General features: G+C 34.3%; 1 protein-coding gene across 8 annotated transcripts in view; it reads right to left on the reverse strand.

The window, feature by feature from the left end:
• The window catches only part of FHOD3 (formin homology 2 domain containing 3), a 740,814-nt gene that overhangs the window by 336,528 nt on the left and 389,342 nt on the right, over positions 1-14,944 (reverse strand). For all 8 annotated transcript variants that reach the window (XM_074203815.1, XM_074203820.1, XM_074203819.1 and 5 more), the window contains exon 5: positions 13,514-13,619. In XM_074203815.1, the coding sequence (XP_074059916.1) occupies positions 13,514-13,619 (106 nt within the window). The remainder of the gene's footprint in view (positions 1-13,513; positions 13,620-14,944) is intronic.

Below are 14,944 nucleotides of genomic sequence, written 5' to 3' on the forward strand. Positions count from 1 at the left end.
CAGCTCAGCAATACAAGTCATAACCTCCCTAGGTCTTATTTCCCTTAGCTATGAAGGATCTATGATTTTATCTTAGGTGACATTTTTATTCTTACTTTTCTTATGAGAAAAAGATGAAGCTTCTTGTCCAAGGTCAAATAGAAAGGAAGCCGAAGTACCTTGTATTCTACTTTAACCTCCCAAATAGTAACACAAACCCTCCCAGTATCATCAGGACTGATGACAAGGAAAATATGTAATTCTCCTGCTTTATTTATAAATTCCAAAACAGTCCTATGTAATTATCAATAGTACTAATATGAAAGGTATTTTATAACTGCAATGTGACATTAATTGAGCAATCCTAGATTAGGAGCCATGTAGGTTTCTGTTCCTGTCTAGATAAACAAGCATTCCATTGAGTTGGCAACATAAAGCTAGGATACCCTGTGGGTGAATGACAAGACTGGAATTTAGTTTTCTAGGTCTAATGGGAGGGACATGTGGGGACATTTTTCAACCTAAAGAACAATCTGACTGTTCCCTTAGGAAGATGCTGAGTAGAGCCTTTGCAAGTTGTGTAAGTCCATGTTACGCTAGTTCAAGCAAATGAAAAATAATACTAAGATAATTTTGCTTAAGATTACATGTTGCAAATTAAATGTTTTGATTAGTTTAATACCAAGAATTCACCACAATTCCACATAACAAAGCATTCTTAGAGTTTTCAAGTGCATGGCTATTCAACAGAAGAACCCAGTGATCTCAAATATAAAAGATGATTGATATCTTTTTGCTTCTAAATATGTTATATTTTCCCAAAAAATTTATCTTTACTAAGTGCAGTCCATAATTATCATTGTTTTCAGTCAGTTTAACTCTAGATGTGTATGTGTAATATGTATTTTATTTCAAAGATATATAATTTCAAGTGTAAACCTATATTTGGATCAAAGGAATATTTTGATTAATTTTTTATTGGGGGGGGTTGCAAGGGGTTAAGTTATTTGTCCAGGGTCATACAGCTAATTAATTACTGTGTCTGAGGTCACATTTGAACTCAAGACCTCCTGACTCCAGAACCAATGCTCTATTCACTGAGCCAACTAGTTGCCCCACTATTTTGATAATTTAAAAAATTATCATATATTTTATTTTTCGTATCACTTTTATTTCTAAATATTTCCCTAGCCATGCCATCACCAGAGGGTCAAACTTCATAACAAAGAATAAAAAAACTATGAATGAAAGGAGTCAGAAAGCAGTTCAGCTAAACTATAAACATAATAAACTAAAAAGCATAACAACTGAGATTGACAATATTTACACTTCTTCAAAGACAGAAGGTAGGTTTTTCAGGATTTTGATATTATTTTTAAAATCAGAAAAAACTTTAAAAAATAACATTTCAATATAGTGATTAATATTTCCCCCAATGAATATTGTTACAATCTCATATTTAGTTACTTAAATGAAGGTAGAGGAAGAGATTGGCTCTGTTTCCCCATAACTGATTAAGAAAATTCATTATTTGGGGGCAGCTAGGTGGCCTAGTGGATAGAGTACCCATCCTGGAGTCAGGAGGACCTGAGTTCAAATCCTAACCCATACACTTAGTAATTGCCTAGCTGACCTTGGGCAAGTCACTCAACCCCATAGTCTTAAATAAATAAATAAAAATTTTCAAAAAAAAAAATTCATTATGTAGTGGTTGAACAAAAATTAACCATGCTAAAAGTTATATTAAACTCTATTATACATACTACAAACAATATCATAACAAATTATTATTTGTAACTCTTGGGAGAACATTATCATAAAAGGCCAGACTCTAAAAATGGCCAATGGACGTTCTCTTAGAGTCTACCTGTTTAGTGACTCTTTTGAGCTTGACTTCTAGAGATTTCTGAGATTGAAATTAGAAGTGACCATTCATCCTGTATGCCCCATACAGTAAGAAACATGACGGAAAGTAATGAGCTGATTTCCAGATGCCTGATCCCCTGCTTCCTCTTCCAGGAGGTTAGCAGGCTATGCCCACAGGTACTTGGGACTGATGGAATGCTTACTACTATTCCCTTACTCCTTCCTGAGGGATTAGAGAAATGCAGAAGTTGCAGATCTAATCCCCTTTGACTCAACTCTAATTCCCCCTTGGGGTAAAATGAGGGGACACTGTGCAGAACACAAAAACAAGTCAGAAACCTCTGGTAACACAGGAGATCAAGATACATATCCTGAAAGAATTGACCACAGCAGAGATTCATCACTATGCATGCTCCATGGGGTGTTATGAGTCCCCATCGCCCTACCCTTACCACATACTCATTAATCAAAGTTAACCAGAACCTCCAGCTCCACCACACCATGTATAATTAGAAACAGAACTAATCTAAGTGACAAGGAATTAAATAGCTGCAGGAAAACTTTCCTCTTTTTTCTAAAATTCAAACCAAAATCCCTAACAAGCACCAGGGATACAAAGTGTAATGAATGACCACTTGTCAAGTGTATTATAATGGAGATACCTTTTTGTATATGGGTTAATATAGATGACTGCTGAGGTTCCTTCTAACAATGGGAGCATTCTCCAAAAACTATTCAACATATTTCTAAATTTAATCTGTATTGTTAACTTTTCCCCCTCACTTTCTTAAGTCTAGACAAACAACAAAACAATAAATCAAGTCCTGATTTGTAGTGTTTATTCATTTCAGAGGCTCTCACTTAAAATTTAACAATCTGCTCCCAAGCAGGTACCAGCCTGTACAGACTGGTACATTCCTAACTCAAATTTCAATTGCCATGTTACATCATGAAATCAGCAGTACTTTATCTTAAAACTTATTTTCCAAGAGTATAGTTATTTATAATTTGGATAAATTCCTTCAGGTATTTTCTGGCCTTCTGCATTGCCTAAATATAGAAACTTGCTGAGCTAATTAGCATGGGGCATGGAATATAGAATCTGCTTCTCATTCTTAGTATGCCCTTGCTCCTTTTAAGGCTCCTCTCATGTATCCCTTCTCACAGGAAAGAAGAAATAAAATGCAATATCTCTCTATATGAAACCATATATGAGTCATTGCCATGCCAAAATGGTGGAATTTCCAAATAGAAAGGGATTAGAAATAACATAGTTGAACTCTCTCACTTTACCTTGAGAAAAAATGGTAAAATGAGGAAAACAAGACTTAAAATTTGTCAAAGGACTTGGGGTATGGGGGCAGCTAGGTAGCACAGTGCATAGAGCATGAGCCCTGGACAGGAGTACCTGAATTCAAATCCGAACTCAGACACTTAATAATTACCTAGCAGTGTGGCCTTGGGCAAGCCACTTAACTCCATTTGCCTTGCAAAAACCTAAAAAAAAAAAAGGACTTGGGGTATGAATCACAACTCAGCTACTTAATTATTTGGGTGACCGTGGGAAAGTTATTTAACTTTCTCATCAATTAAAAAAAAATGAAGGGCTTGAGTAATCACTGAGATTCCTTCCACCTCCAAATATAGGATCTCACAATTCTAATGTTTTCTAAGGTCAGAGGGCTATTTAATGGCAGAATCTGAAGCAAATCCCAAGTTTTTCAATTTCCAGGTCAATATTCTTTTCACTGTATTATGTCATACGGCATTAAGGCAAGTCAAAGGAAAAAAATAGAAAAGTAAATAAAACACATCTTTAAAGTCAATTCATTTCAATTGAGTATAAGTCATTTAAAGTATACTACATATTTGCAAACAAGTAGGTGTAATAAGATATATACATAAAATACAAATTAAAATTGTTGTTTTTCAATGCTATCTGACTCTTCATAAATGTGACCATGATGGGGTTTTCTTGAGAAGACCATTAGGATGGTTTGTCATTTCCTTCACTAGGGGATTAAAGTAGAGGGAAGTAAAGTGACATGCCCAAAGTTGGATTTGAATCCAGGTCTTTCTGACTCCAGGTCCAGTGTCCTATCCCCTGGGCCATTTAGCTGTCCCACAAATTAGAATTATTAAAAAAAACAACTAAATGTTCTGAGAATAGATAGGATTATTTTGTAATAAATCTGTAACCATTAAGAAAGTGGGGTTCAATGTGACCAGAAAAGACAATGATCAATGTTGTAAGGGATGTGGGAAATCTGGGACACTAATACATAGTTGGTGGAGCTGTGAACTCATTTGATCTTTCTGGAGAGCAATTTGGAATTATGCCCAAAGGGCAATAAAGATGTGCATACCCTTTGATCCAGCAATACAACCACTGTGTCTATACCCTGAAGAGATCATGAAAAACATCACTTGTACAAAAATATTCATAGCAGCCCTATTTGTGGAGGCAAAGAATTGGAAATTGAGTGAATGTTCTTCAATTGGGGAATGGCTTAGCAAACTGTGGTATATGTATGTCATGGAATACTACTGTTCTATTAGAAACCAGGAGGGATGGGAATTCAGAGAAGCCTGGAAGGATCTGTATGAACTGGTGCTGAGCAACATAAGCAGAACCAGTAGAACACTGGACACCCTAACAGCAATATGGGAGTGATGATCAACCTTAATAAACTTGCAACAATCAGGCACAATTTTGGAGTATCTGCAATGGAGAATACCATCTGTATCCAGAGAAAGAATTGTAGAGTTTGAACAAAGACCAAAGACTATTACTTTTAATTTTTAAAAAACCTGATATCTTATTGTCTGATTTTGCTATCTCTTATACTCTATTTTTTTAAGGATATGATTTCTCTCTCATCATATTCAATTTAGATCAATGTAAATCATGGAAACAATGTTAAGACTAACAGACTGCTTTCTGTGGAGAGTGGGGGGAGGAAAGTGAGATTAGGGGAAACATTGTAAAATTCAAAATGAATAAATAAATAAATAAAGGAAGGTTGGGATCATCAGTGAGAATCAAAAAGGAACACTGGTATACACTGAATGCTATGAAATTTAGAGAAAAGCCTCTAATACACTGGCCAGTCTTTCTGTAGGGGGTTAAGGGGAAGAGATACATGAAGATTCTAGAGAAACTATGAATGGGCTAAGATTTGCATAACTGGAAGAGACCTAGTCCAATAAGATCACAAATTCCCTAAGATATAGTTATGTATATACATATACATAGATATGTAAATTATATAATATTAATAAAATTAAACAAGTAATTATATATATGCATATATATACATATATATATGTATATATATGTGTATATATATATATATATATATATATATATGTGATGGACTAGGCGTTAGGGATTATAAAGGCAAACATGTCACAATCTCTACTTATATTCTGATAGAGGACAACCACACATCTGGAAAAATGATGACCAAAGAGGCATCTTGGGTTTAGAATGTCTCAGGGATTGTAAGCAGAGCCACAGGACACCACAGGACAGTTAATTATCAAGCTCTTTCCAGTTGCTAGAGAGATATTAATTTCTTTATTGTTCTAAAAGTAAGAGGTATAAAAAGTAAGGTCATCTCTGATAGTGGAGATGACGCAATGATGAACCATTATTTCCTAGTTCATGGCTGGCTGGCATGTGAAACATGTTATGAGACTGTCTAGATCTAGTGGGTTAGGAGAGTTCCTGAACATTTTCTTGAATGTATATTATATGTGAACTTCAGCATATCAATATGTGAATTCTATGAAATATATGTTCTCCTTTTCGAAGTAATTTCAAATATATTATTTCAATTACCATAGCCATGAGTTAATGAAATTCCAAATTAGATTTATATTAAGTACATGGCTATCATGAAAGTTTTAAATTATCCACTAGAATCATCCAAAAATAATAAGACAAGATAAAAGTTATTTTTACTTGTTGTGCATTCAATGTTCTTCGTAAAAAGTTCACTCACATTTGAAGAAATTTGGTTACACTATAAATCAAAATCTGTCTTTATCTCTCTGCAGATACAACATTAACCTTAAAGCACACAGAGGTTCTTGGAATTAGAAAAGAGCTGACATAGAACTGAAGCAACAGTTTTAAAATATTCAGAGTGGGCAAAGAAGGAAGATAAATTCAAAATATTCTAAAAAAACAGATGTGGGAAAATAGTAAAGATTCCACACATGTGATTTCCTTATAGAATTGTGAGTAAAAGATCCACATACACTGCTACATACATCCACAGTTGGGCATAAATTCTGGCTGTAGTTTTAGGAATTAGCTTAATACTAAACATTTTTTGAAAGTCAATCACACAATAGAAAGCTTTAAAAGAGATAAAGAAGGAAACTTTATCCTCCTAAAAGGTACCATAGACAATAAAGTCATTTCAATATTGAATATATATATGCACCCAGTGGGACAGCACCCAAATTCTTAGAGGAGAAGCTGAAAGAATTACAGGAAGACATAGACAGCAAAACTCTACTAGTGGGAGACCTCAACCTCCCACTATCAGATCTAGATAAATCGAATCATAAAACAAACAAGAAAGAAATTAGGGAGGTAAATAGATTGTTAGAAAAATTAGATATGGTAGACTTATGGAGGAAACTGAATGGGGATAGAAAAGAATATACCTTTTTCTCAGCAGTACATGGAACTTATACAAAAATTGACCATGTACTAGAACATAAAAACCTAATGATCAACTGCAGAAAGGCAGAAATAGTGAATACATCTTTCTCAGATCACAATGCAATAAAAGTTATATGCAATACTGGGCCAAGCAGATATAGACCCAGAACAAATTGGAAACTGAATAACCTCATTTTAAAAAATGAGTGGAATAAAAAACAAATTATAGAAAGAATTAACCATTTTATCCTAGATAATGATAATGATGAAACAACATACCAAAACCTATGGGATTCATTCAAAGCAACTCTCAGGGGATATATTAAAGCTCTAAATGCTTATATGAATAAATTGGAGAAAGAGGAAATCAATGAACTAAACATGCAACTAAAAAAATTAGAGAAAGAACAAATCAAAAATCCCCAATCAAATACCAAATTAGAAATTCTAAAAATTAAAGGAGAAATTAATAAAATTGAAAGCAAAAAACTATTGAATTAATAAATAAAACCAAAAGTTGGTATTATGAAAAAAAACAATAAAATTGAAAAACCTCTGGTCAATTTGATAAAAAAAAGAAAGAAGAAAACCAAATTGCTAGTATTATAAATGAAAAAGGTGAACTCACCACCAATGAAGAGGAAATTAAAGTAATAATTTGAAATTATTTTGCCCCACTCTATGCCAATAAATTTGATAATCTAAGTGAAATGGATGAATAATTACAAAAATATAAGTTGCCCAGGTTAAATGAAGAAGAGATTAAATACCTAAACAACCCTATCTCAGAAAAAGAAATTCAACAAGCCATTATTGAACTCCCTAAAAAAAATTTCCAGGGCCAGATGGATTCACAAGTGAATTCTACCAAACATTTAAGGAACAATTGGTTCCAATCCTATATAAACTCTTTGGAAAAATAGGGAAAGATGGAACACTGCCTAACTCTTTCTATGAGACCAACATGGTACTGTTACCTAAACCAGGAAGAGTTAAAACAGAGAAAGAAAATTATAGACCTATTTCCCTGATGAATACAGATGCAAAAATCCTAAATAAAATCTTAGCAAAATGACTACAACAAGTCATCACAAGGATAATACATTATGATCAAGTAGAATTTATTCCAGGAATGCAGGGATGGTTCAATACTAGGAAAACTGTTAGTATACTCAATTATATCAAGAGCAAACCTATTGGAAATCATATGATCATATCAATAGATGCTGAAAAAGCTTTTGACAAAATACAGCATCCATTCCTATTAAAAACACTAGAGAGTGTAGGAATAAATGGACTGTTCCTTAAAATAATTAGCAGTATCTATCTGAAACCATCAACAAGCATTATATTCAATGAGGAGAGGCTAGAGGCATTCCCAATAAGATCAGGGGTCAAACAAGGATGCCCATTATCACCACTACTATTCAATATTGTATTAGAAATGTTAGCATCAGCAATTAGAGAAGAAAAAGAAATGGAATGAATTAGAATTGGGAAGGAAGAGACAAAACTCTCACTCTTTGCAGATGACATGATGGTCTACCTAGAGAATCCCGAGAAATCATCTAAAAAACTACTGGAAACAATTAGCAATTTTAGCAAAGTTGCAGGTTATAAAATAAACCCTCATAAATCCTCAACTTTTCTATATATGTCTAGCAAGAAACAGCAGGAAGAGCTAGAAAGAGAAATCCCATTCAAAGTAACCTCAGACAGTGTAAAATATTTGGGAGTCTATTTGCCAAGACAGACTCAGAATCTTTTTGAAAACAATTATAAAACACTTCTCACACAAATTAAATCAGATTTAAATAACTGGGCAAATATCAACTGCTCATGGATAGGGAGAGCTAATATAATAAAAATGACAATTCTACCAAAACTAAACTATCTGTTTAGTGCCCTACCAATCAAAATTCAAAAAAAAAATAACTTTAATGAGTTAGAAAAAATTGTAAGTAAATTCATATGGAGAAATAAAAAGTCAAGAATTGCCAGGAGCTTAATGAAAAAAATGCAAACAAAGGTGGCTTGGCACTACCGGATCTAAAATTATATTATAAAGCATCAGTCATCAAAACTGTTTGGTATTGGCTAAGAAATAGAATGGTGGACCACTGGAATAGACTAGGTGTAAAAGCAGGAGAGGATTATAGTAATCTGCTGTTTGATAAACCCAAAGAGTCCAGCCATTGGGATAAAAACTCCCTCTTTGATAAAAACTGCTGGGATAATTGGAAGTTAGTATGGAAGAAACTTAGATTAGACCAACACCTCACACCCTTTACCAAGATAAGATCCAAATGCTTACAGGACATAGACATAAAAAAATACTATAAGCAAATTAGAAGATCAAGGACTAGTCTACCTGTCAGATCTATGGAAAGGGGAACAGTTTATGACTAGGGGAGAGTTGGAGAACATCACCAAAAACCAATTAGATGATTTCGATTACATTAAATTAAAAAGCTTTTGCACAGATAAAACCAATGTAATCAAGATCAAAAGAAAAGTAGTAAATTGGGAAACGATCTTCCCAACTAATGCTTCTGACAAAGGACTCATTTCTAAAATATATAGAGAACTGAGTCATATTTTTAAAACAAAAAGCCATTCCCCAATTGACAAATGGTCAAAGGATATGCAAAGGCAATTTACAGATAAGGAGATCAAAGCAATCCATAGCCATATGAAAAAATGCTCTAAATCATTAATTATTAGAGAAATGCAAATTAAAGCTTCTCTGAGGTACCACCTCACACCTCTCAGATTGGCCAGTATGACCAGGAAGGATAATGATCATTATTGAAAGGGATGTGGGAAATCTGGGACACTGTTACACTGTTGGTGGAGCTGTGAACTAATCCAACCCTTCTGGAGAGCTATTTGGAACTATGCCCAAAGGGCAACAAAAATGTGCATACCCTTTGACCCAGCAATACCACTACTGGGTCTATACCCTGAAGAGATGAGGGAAAAGGGTAAAAACATTACTTGTACAAAAATATTTATAGCAGCCCTGTTTGTGGTGGCAAAGAATTGGAAATCCAGTAAATGTCCTTCAATTGGGGAATGGCTTAGCAAACTGTGGTATATGTATGTCATGGAACACTACTGTTCTATTAGAAACCAGGAGGGATGGGATTTCAGGGAAACCTGGAGGGATTTACATGAACTGATGCTGAGTGAGATGAGCAGAACCAGAAAAATACTGTACACCCTAACAGCAACATGGGAGTGATGTTCAGCCTTGAAGGACTTGCTCATCCCATCAGTGCAACAATCTGGAACAATTTTGGGCTGTCTGCAAAGGAGAGTGCCATCTGTATCCAGATAAGGAGCTGTAGAGTTTGAACAAAGTACAAGGACTATTCCCTTTAATTTGGGGGAAAAAAACAAACAGATATCTTATTGTCTGATCTTGTTACCCCTGAGAATTCTATTCTCTTTAAGGATATGATTTCTCTCTCATCACACCCAAATTGGATCAAGGTAAAACATGGAAACAAACTAAAGACTGACAGAGTGCTATCTGTGGGGTGGGGGTGGGGGAGGGAAGCAAGATTGGGGGAAAATTGTAAAACTCAAATAATATCTTTAATAAAAAAAGTCAATCACACAATATAAAATAAATAAACCAAAAATATTTAAAAAATCAATCACACCAAAAGTTGCCTGGTAGCTGGCTAATTAATGAAATAATTCAAAGCAGACATGTATTTACATGATTATCTATCAAAGTACCTCCAGGACAAACACAGAGAAACAGACTTATGAAAATCTATTTGAGAACTGCAAAGGTAAATCAGGCATTACAAAATAGGAATACTAAGAAATATCTTGATTTCCCTATCCTGAAACCAAAAGACCCATTCTTCATAATCTACTTCCCTAAAATATTCATAGAGGCAAAATAAAAATAAAATAATCAAGAAATAAATTTCCTGTATTTATAATCAATTATTTAGGCCCAGGTGAATTAGTTTCAGAATACAAACACCCACACCAATCTATATCAAGTATATTTTGGTATAGTATGTTCATAATTACTGTCAAGATCATATGTTGGGAAGTCTCCTATTTCCAGGCATTGTAAATTCTTTGGAACCCAAAAAAGAATAATGCAATGATTAGACCTAATATATAAATGTTGATTAACCAATATCTTTAGAAAGAATAGATTACATTATTGGTTGTATATCTAATACAAATCAAATACATCCTCAGTAATTACAACTCCCCCTTAATAACCTGCATTTGACTTTTGAATTTTCAGGGATTTTTACATTTATCCTATCCAATATTATTTATCTTAGAAAAGGCAGTATAGTATAGTAGATACAGAGATGACCTCAAAATATAACCTGGGGTTAATCCTTCCTCTAACAAATCCTTGCTGTGTGATCCTGAGCAAGCCATTTCACCTTTAAATTAACTGGCTACTAGCAACTCTCCAAGACTCTAAGTGAAGAAGTTACCACCCTAAATCGGGAGAGGTCTTCCCACCATGGGAGTTATCCAATATCCGTAAAATCTTTATCCTAATGTCAATTTATTAGTATGAACCAAGCATTTTAGACTGCTTAGATCATTTAAAATTTTGAGTGTCATAGAATTTAGTTATCCTATCTAGTTTTATACTATCTAAATATTTGATAAGCATGCCTTCCATGTTTTCATACAGTTTGACAAAATGTTGACCACGGCAATTTTATCTACTGACAAGAGTACCTAAAATACAAATTCTTATTTAACATGGAATGAAAATATTTTAGTTCAACTTACTTGATTCTCCTCTAAGAGAAGCAAAAAAGACATCAATGGTTAGAGGATAAAATCAATCTATCAAACCATTATTAAGCATTAATTAAATTCTTACTATGCTTACTATGGTCCCAGGTAAGCACTGGGGACAAAAAAAGGAAAAGCAGGGTCTCTCGTGGCTTCTTTAATTGCTAAGAGAAACAAATGACCATCAATTTATGCCTAGACTAAGTAATAAATTAATTACCCCAAAACTCTATCTCTAAGGGGGGGGTTGTTTGTCTCAGTGTACATGTACATATACACAAATATGTATATGTATGTATACATGTATATATACACAAATATGTGTATATATATAATCCTTCAGATAACAGAGGGTGGCTAGCAATCCCCCACTTCACCTCATTTCATGTCTTTTTTTTTTAGTTTTTTTTCAAGGCAATGGGGTTAAGTGGCTTGCCCAAGGCCACATAGCTAGATAATTATTAAATATCTGAGGCTGGATCTGAACTCAGGTACTCCTGATTCCAGGGCTGGTGCTCTATCCACTGCACCACCTAGCCACACCATTTCATGTCTTTTCTTGATTAACAAATAACAGAATGGAAATACGTTAAACATAGTTATATATGTATAACCTATATCAGATTACTTCTTGTTAAGGGAAGGGGGGGAAAAGTGAGGGAGGGAAATGTGGAATTCAAAATCTTACAAAAAATGAATGCTGAAAACTATTTTTACATGTAGTTGGGAAAATATAATTAATTTTAAAATAAATAAAAATAATAGAACTTATCAACAAAGTATAAATCTTAATAATTTTTATTGAGATTTCTCATCAGCATGGCAAAAGACCAAAAGCAAAAAAGAAGAAGAGGAAAGGAGTGAAGAAGAAGAAGAAGAAGAAGAAGAGGAAGGAGAAGGAGGAGGAGGAGGAAAAAGAAGAAGAGGAAGAAGAAAGGAAGAAGAGGAAGAGGAAGAAGAAGAAGAAAGGAAGAAGAAGAAGAAAGGAAGAAGAAGGAAGAGGAATAAGAAGAAAGAAGAAATAGGGGACATACTGTTTCCCAGGCCTTTTGGAATATCTATCCTAAGATAGAACAAGGCAGAACAGCAACTAGGGATGACTCACAAAACTGTATGCACAACATTTAATGTATTTATTCAAAGCTAAGAAAACTCTAAAGTTTACTTTTTTTGAAAGTTTTCTCTTTTTTCTTCGTGTTTTTCTTTTTTCTTTTTTTAATATAGTTTTCTGGGCAAGGAAGTTAGTGAAAGGCAAGGAGAGAAAAAAGACAGAGTCCAGATAACTGAGTAAGAGGATAATGACAATGCAGAAAAGATAATAATGACTGTGGCAAGAGGACATGCCAAGAACTATGTGAGGACAATTCAATTCTGACTGCCTTATAATTCTGGTCAACTTGATCTTTAATCACATATTACATGGATTTATTCCTTACCCAAGACCCAACAATCTGAAGAATTGACATTTTCCTTATGGGAACAAGTCAGTCAGTCCCTTGCTTTGCCGAGGTTTTGCCAGGGAGGCAGAGATATCATACACATCAAAAATGACCTCAAGTCTGGGGTTCTAGGTAACTGTCAGGAAGCCAAAATGACCACTACTGAGCACAGTATACCAAGAACTAATTTAGATTTCCTTTATCCTGAACTCCCTAAGTAGTGAAGACTGAACTTCACTTAAATATATTCTTTAATATTGTAGACTTTCATCTAACAGGAACTATTTTATGATTCTCTTGAGCATTAAATGCTTCTCAAAAGTTTGGGAGGGAATCTACTTATGAATTTCATAAAATTATCTTTGACATTAGCAAGTAGGAATGTTCACAACATTTTTCTTTTCCACTATATAAACCCTGAAATGGAAATACCCTCACTAGTACAGCAGTATAACAGAATGGATAGAGGGTTGGCCTCAGAGTCAAGAAGACCTGGGTTAAAGTTCTGTAACCAATACATCTTGGCTGTGTGACCCTAGGCAAGTCATATCTTCTCAAACAATTCTTCAAGACTAAAAGTTGAAAGCAGTTCTGTATCTATATAGATATGAGGAATTTCTTCATCAGAAGTATCTTAAGTCAGTAAAAATGGGTCTTAGGTTCAGAATGGGGAAAAAATGTGTTAGATAATTAAATCCTTAAATAACAAAAGACAACATTCTTCAAGAGATTCATAGAAGTGATTCTAGTTTCTTACCTCTGAGGATGTAGTTTTGATAATTCTGGTCGGCCTCAGCTCCTACTTTTATTAAGCAAGTCAGACCTTCAGCCACCACAAATTCATGCACCAAATCCTTGTCATCCTGATAGGAAGGGGAAAAAATTATGTTATACATGATTCTTCTTTAGGTTACATGGTAATCTAAATTCAAACCCTTGAACCAATATTCTCATCATTTTTTGCTTTATTTTAATGAATTTACTTAAATATTCCCAAAAGAAATTAATGACCTGTATTTAAGTGCTTATAAAATGACTTTTCAGACATCTAAAGAAGAGGAGATAAATAAATGTTCTCTACTTTGTCAGGAGTCTTTTGTACTATCTTTTTTTATTTGTTCGTTTGTTTTAGTCATTGAAACTGTCCCATTTACTCCAAAGTTTCAAGCTGAACTGTGCATCAGGAGTCTTTTTTAGAAAGTTATTTCTATAGGTAGGATTCTATTGAGCAGCATCATGGAAGAGCTGATAGAGGTTCAGCCTTAGTCAGAAAAACTCATATCCTGCCTTTGACACATATTGGCTATGTCACATGGAGTCAATTATTTCACCTCTCACTATACTTGGCAGCTCTCTATGACTGTAAGCTACAGATCATTCACTAATCTGCATGACAACTGAACCTCAACACCCACAGTCCCCTTCATCAGTAAAATTACAGACTGGGGGAAAAATCCATCCCACCTAGATGCATATGATCACAATGAAGGGCTTTATTGTCCAAAGAGAGAGGTCATGTTCACTGACCTTACTTAGTTATTACACTTTTTTCCAATAAAAATTATAACATGTTTCTTCTATTCTGCTGATCACAGTCTCCTATTTATTTAGAGCTAGAAAAGACCTTAATGGGCTGCTGACATCAACCCCCTCAGATTACAGATGAGAAAAATGGAGTCTCAGAGAGGTAAAAGTAACTTGCCCGAGGTCATACAGGTAATAAGTATCAGAGCCAAGATTTAAACTCAGGTCCTCAATTCAAAAGTCTTCTCACTGTCCCAGAAATAAGTATTATTCTGCAGATTAAAAGTACTTTTATTTTTTTCTATACACAGTGCAAACTGTGGGAAATTGAGTGGGAGTTGGGGGGGGTGGAGTTGAAGAGAGGAAGACAGTACTGTGTTCTCTTTTAGTTTTCTCTTTCAGTATCAGTTGCATTTCAACTCTCCTAACCTCCACTATCCCAGGAGAGGTGAATTCTAGCCTCAGCTGATACTAATTAAATGACTGATGTTGGCAATGATCAACTTTTCTACACCTCAAGCTTTTTCATCTGTTAAATGAAAGGATCAGACTAAATGACACCCAAGATACCTTTTACCTCTAAAATTTTTATAATTACTAGTTAATGCTTGTTAAGAGGAAATGCAGTGATGATTTTTGCCTCACCGGGGTGGGTGATCTCTAT

Source organism: Macrotis lagotis, chromosome X (assembly GCF_037893015.1).
Source record: "Macrotis lagotis isolate mMagLag1 chromosome X, bilby.v1.9.chrom.fasta, whole genome shotgun sequence".
Classification (NCBI taxonomy): domain Eukaryota; kingdom Metazoa; phylum Chordata; class Mammalia; order Peramelemorphia; family Peramelidae; genus Macrotis; species Macrotis lagotis.